Source organism: Sinocyclocheilus grahami, unplaced genomic scaffold (assembly GCF_001515645.1).
Source record: "Sinocyclocheilus grahami isolate Dianchi unplaced genomic scaffold, SAMN03320097.WGS_v1.1 scaffold178.1, whole genome shotgun sequence".
In the NCBI taxonomy this organism is placed as follows: domain Eukaryota; kingdom Metazoa; phylum Chordata; class Actinopteri; order Cypriniformes; family Cyprinidae; genus Sinocyclocheilus; species Sinocyclocheilus grahami.
In genome coordinates, this window is record NW_015505357.1 from 15041 (window position 1) to 18021 (window position 2981).

At 37.4% G+C, this 2981-nt stretch overlaps 1 protein-coding gene across 1 annotated transcript in view; it reads right to left on the reverse strand.

The window, feature by feature from the left end:
* The window catches only part of LOC107594044 (ceramide-1-phosphate transfer protein), a 4513-nt gene extending 1765 nt beyond the window's left edge, over positions 1-2748 (reverse strand). Inside the window, exons 1-2 of the mRNA XM_016283972.1 lie at positions 2452-2748; positions 1180-2152 (exon numbers count right to left, since the gene is read on the reverse strand). Of these exons, the coding sequence (XP_016139458.1) occupies positions 1630-2152; positions 2452-2564 (636 nt within the window). The 5' untranslated portion in view covers positions 2565-2748 and the 3' untranslated portion in view covers positions 1180-1629. The remainder of the gene's footprint in view (positions 1-1179; positions 2153-2451) is intronic.
* Between the last annotated feature and the right edge of the window lie 233 nt (positions 2749-2981).

Below are 2981 nucleotides of genomic sequence, written 5' to 3' on the forward strand. Positions count from 1 at the left end.
TCAGTAACACATGAAATAGGTGAAAAATCCTTAGAAAAGAGGATGCCAACACCTCCACTATTACTGCTCTTATGACTGAGAAAAACTTCTCCATCCCACTCCTTATTCCAGTCAGTTTCATTTTCAGTTGTGCTATGTGTTTCTTGTAAGAAAATAACATTTAGTTTCTTAACTTTAAACCAATTAAAAAGAGAAATTCTTTTCACATCCTCTCTGGCACCATTAATGTTTAAAGAACCCAGCTTTATGTCACACATGACAAAAAATAGGTCTACAAATAAACAAGACAATAAAATAAACCGCAAAAAAGAAAAGACAAAACAACAAACACTTAAACATCATTTGCTATTTGTGTTTTAACTTTCACCATTAACTTCTTAAGACGAAATATTTCCTGATCAGTGTAACAGCCTCTCGCGGCTCCACCGGTGCAGCGGCTCCGGCATCAGACCCAGCGGGCGGCGTCTCCACCGCACCTGCAGCCGCCCGGCCCGCGCGTCTTTCATTCGGACACAACCGAATCACGTGCCCCACCGCTCCGCACCCAAAACACTTCATCAGTTCCGTAGTTACATGTACAGTATAATCAAAACCCTCAACCTTGAACTTAAAAACCAAGTTCAACTCTTCATCGTTTTTTTTAACCATGGTTTTATTACAGTAAAAGTGTAGTAAACATGGTACATTTGTGGTTACCATGGTTTAGTTACAGTAACCATGATTATTTTATTTATTTTTGTAGTAAAACTATGGTTAATTCTCGTAAGGGGGTATTTTTCTTGTTTGTGGTACAATATAATGTTATAATTTATTCATTTGTTTTCAGTTTTTTTTATAATGCACGGTCAGATTTAATGTTATTTAATATCGTTACTCGTGAATTCATGTGGGACATTTACTAATATGAGATATTTACATTTCCTAAACACCTTAAAGCAATTTAAGGCCAAAAAAAAGTCACTTTGGATGAAGCATTTAGTAAATAAATAATAACCCAAAAATATACACTGAATATAACTAAATAGCGTTGCATTGCTTGCTAAGAAGTATGCTGTTTGTCAAACTGTAAACACTGAAAGAAGTAAATATCATCCTAAGGCAAAGCTTGAAAACGATTGTCCAGTCTTCTTTTCATTTTAGACATGAGAATAACCACAACGAAAACACATTTCTCACAACATTTAATTATTCCATTACATATTATTTATACATTCACTACAAAATTCCCTCTTTGTAGTTTCAGCAAAGCTGCAGATGTATGACGCACATTCGACATGAATTCAAGTAAAAGTATTTCCAATAAAATAATTAACACTCGAGGAAAAAAAAGAGCTATATACTCAAATATACAGTACTTCACATTTAAATATATATCATATACATCCTTTGCCTTTAAATGGCTTTATATTATTCCCTAAGCTCAAATATATTGAAGTACACCCAGCATTCAATGCCCACTTGATGTTGTGTAGCTTAAAATGAGCATTAAATCTGCATATTGCATGTCCCTTCGGTTTTTAAACAGGCAGACAGTCAAACAAGTCGATGTTTGTAGTAAATAAGTGAGTATGTGCCACAAGGACTATGTATTACTTAGTGTAAAGAGTAAAAGACAATTCAGTCCCCCCTCTACGGTAACTCCAGGAGGTGGTTTTTCACATACAAGTCTTCTGTGATCTGGTAGACTTCAGCAATTAGAGGCAAAGACTCTCCCAACAGAGCAACCACCTGCGTGTGATCACCCGCATTCATCACATTAAAGAATGTGTCACGCCCTGGAAGGGCACAGAACGCCACGCCGACAGCTTTCCGGATGAGCCAGGGGTGGTGCTGAGCCAGAGACTCGTTATAGGCATCAGAACACATGACGGAGGTCTTGCCGTCCTCGGTGCTGGTTCGCAGTCTCTCCAGGAACAGCTCCAGCCAGAGCAGAGCCCGATGGAGCCTCAGAAGAGTGCGGCAGCCGGATTCTGGGTGGCTGCCTCTTTTGGTGAGGTCCACCAGGTCGTTATCCAGCTCATACTTCACCATGGACTGGATGGTGACATAATAGGATCCGTTTTCTCCTGAAAGGAAGTTCTCTAGGATCTGGATTTTGCTGACCACGTCCTTGGAGATGAAGGAAAACACGTTCCCTAAACTATTCATGAAGCTGATGGGAAAAAAGAGGGATTTTGATTATTAAATTTTTTTTTTAAATTGCTCATAGTCTTTATATTCAAATGGCTTTCCTACATTTTTTGACCAATTAATTTTACAGGTATTTGTAATTACAAGATACAGTTTTTTTTTTTTTACAGCTGAACATTAAAAGCTTTTAAAGTACATGTCTAAGATTTCCATTAATTGTCCAAGTTCTGAAATAATAATTAAATATAAAATATTCTTAACATTTCACATCACTTCTTTAAATATACCATAATGTAAAACAGTAATAAAACATGTACTCACGAGACCAGCTCTTGCCATCCTGCTATATAATATTTAATGTAAACCTCCTTATTCTCACTCAGACTTGATCTGAATGTTTCCAAAACCCTTTGAAGACTGAATGTATCTGCCATGTCTGTACTTTCTAATTAAACTACCACGAGATCAAATTTGTGGACAAATTCTTACAACAAAATCGACAAAAAAAACCTATATATTAATTTTCAGTATCTTCAGTATGTGTTCTTCATTGGGATAATATCGCTGTAAACGCTTTTGCTTTGCTTTGATCCTCTCTTCCGGGATTTTCCTGCGTTCTTTAAGCAACGTAAGCAACATTAGACCAATCAAATCATGGTTTTCATGTCACATGACAAGAAGTTCCATGTGATTGGACTTTGGTCTTGGCCCTCTGTGGTTGTTCAGTAAATTTCAACCAATGGGATTAAAGATAGCGTAGTCACGCACCGACGTCACATTGGACGTCTTCTTCCATGATGCGGCGCTTGAGGGCTCAGAAAGTCGAATTCTCCATTGAGCCGCATTCAAAT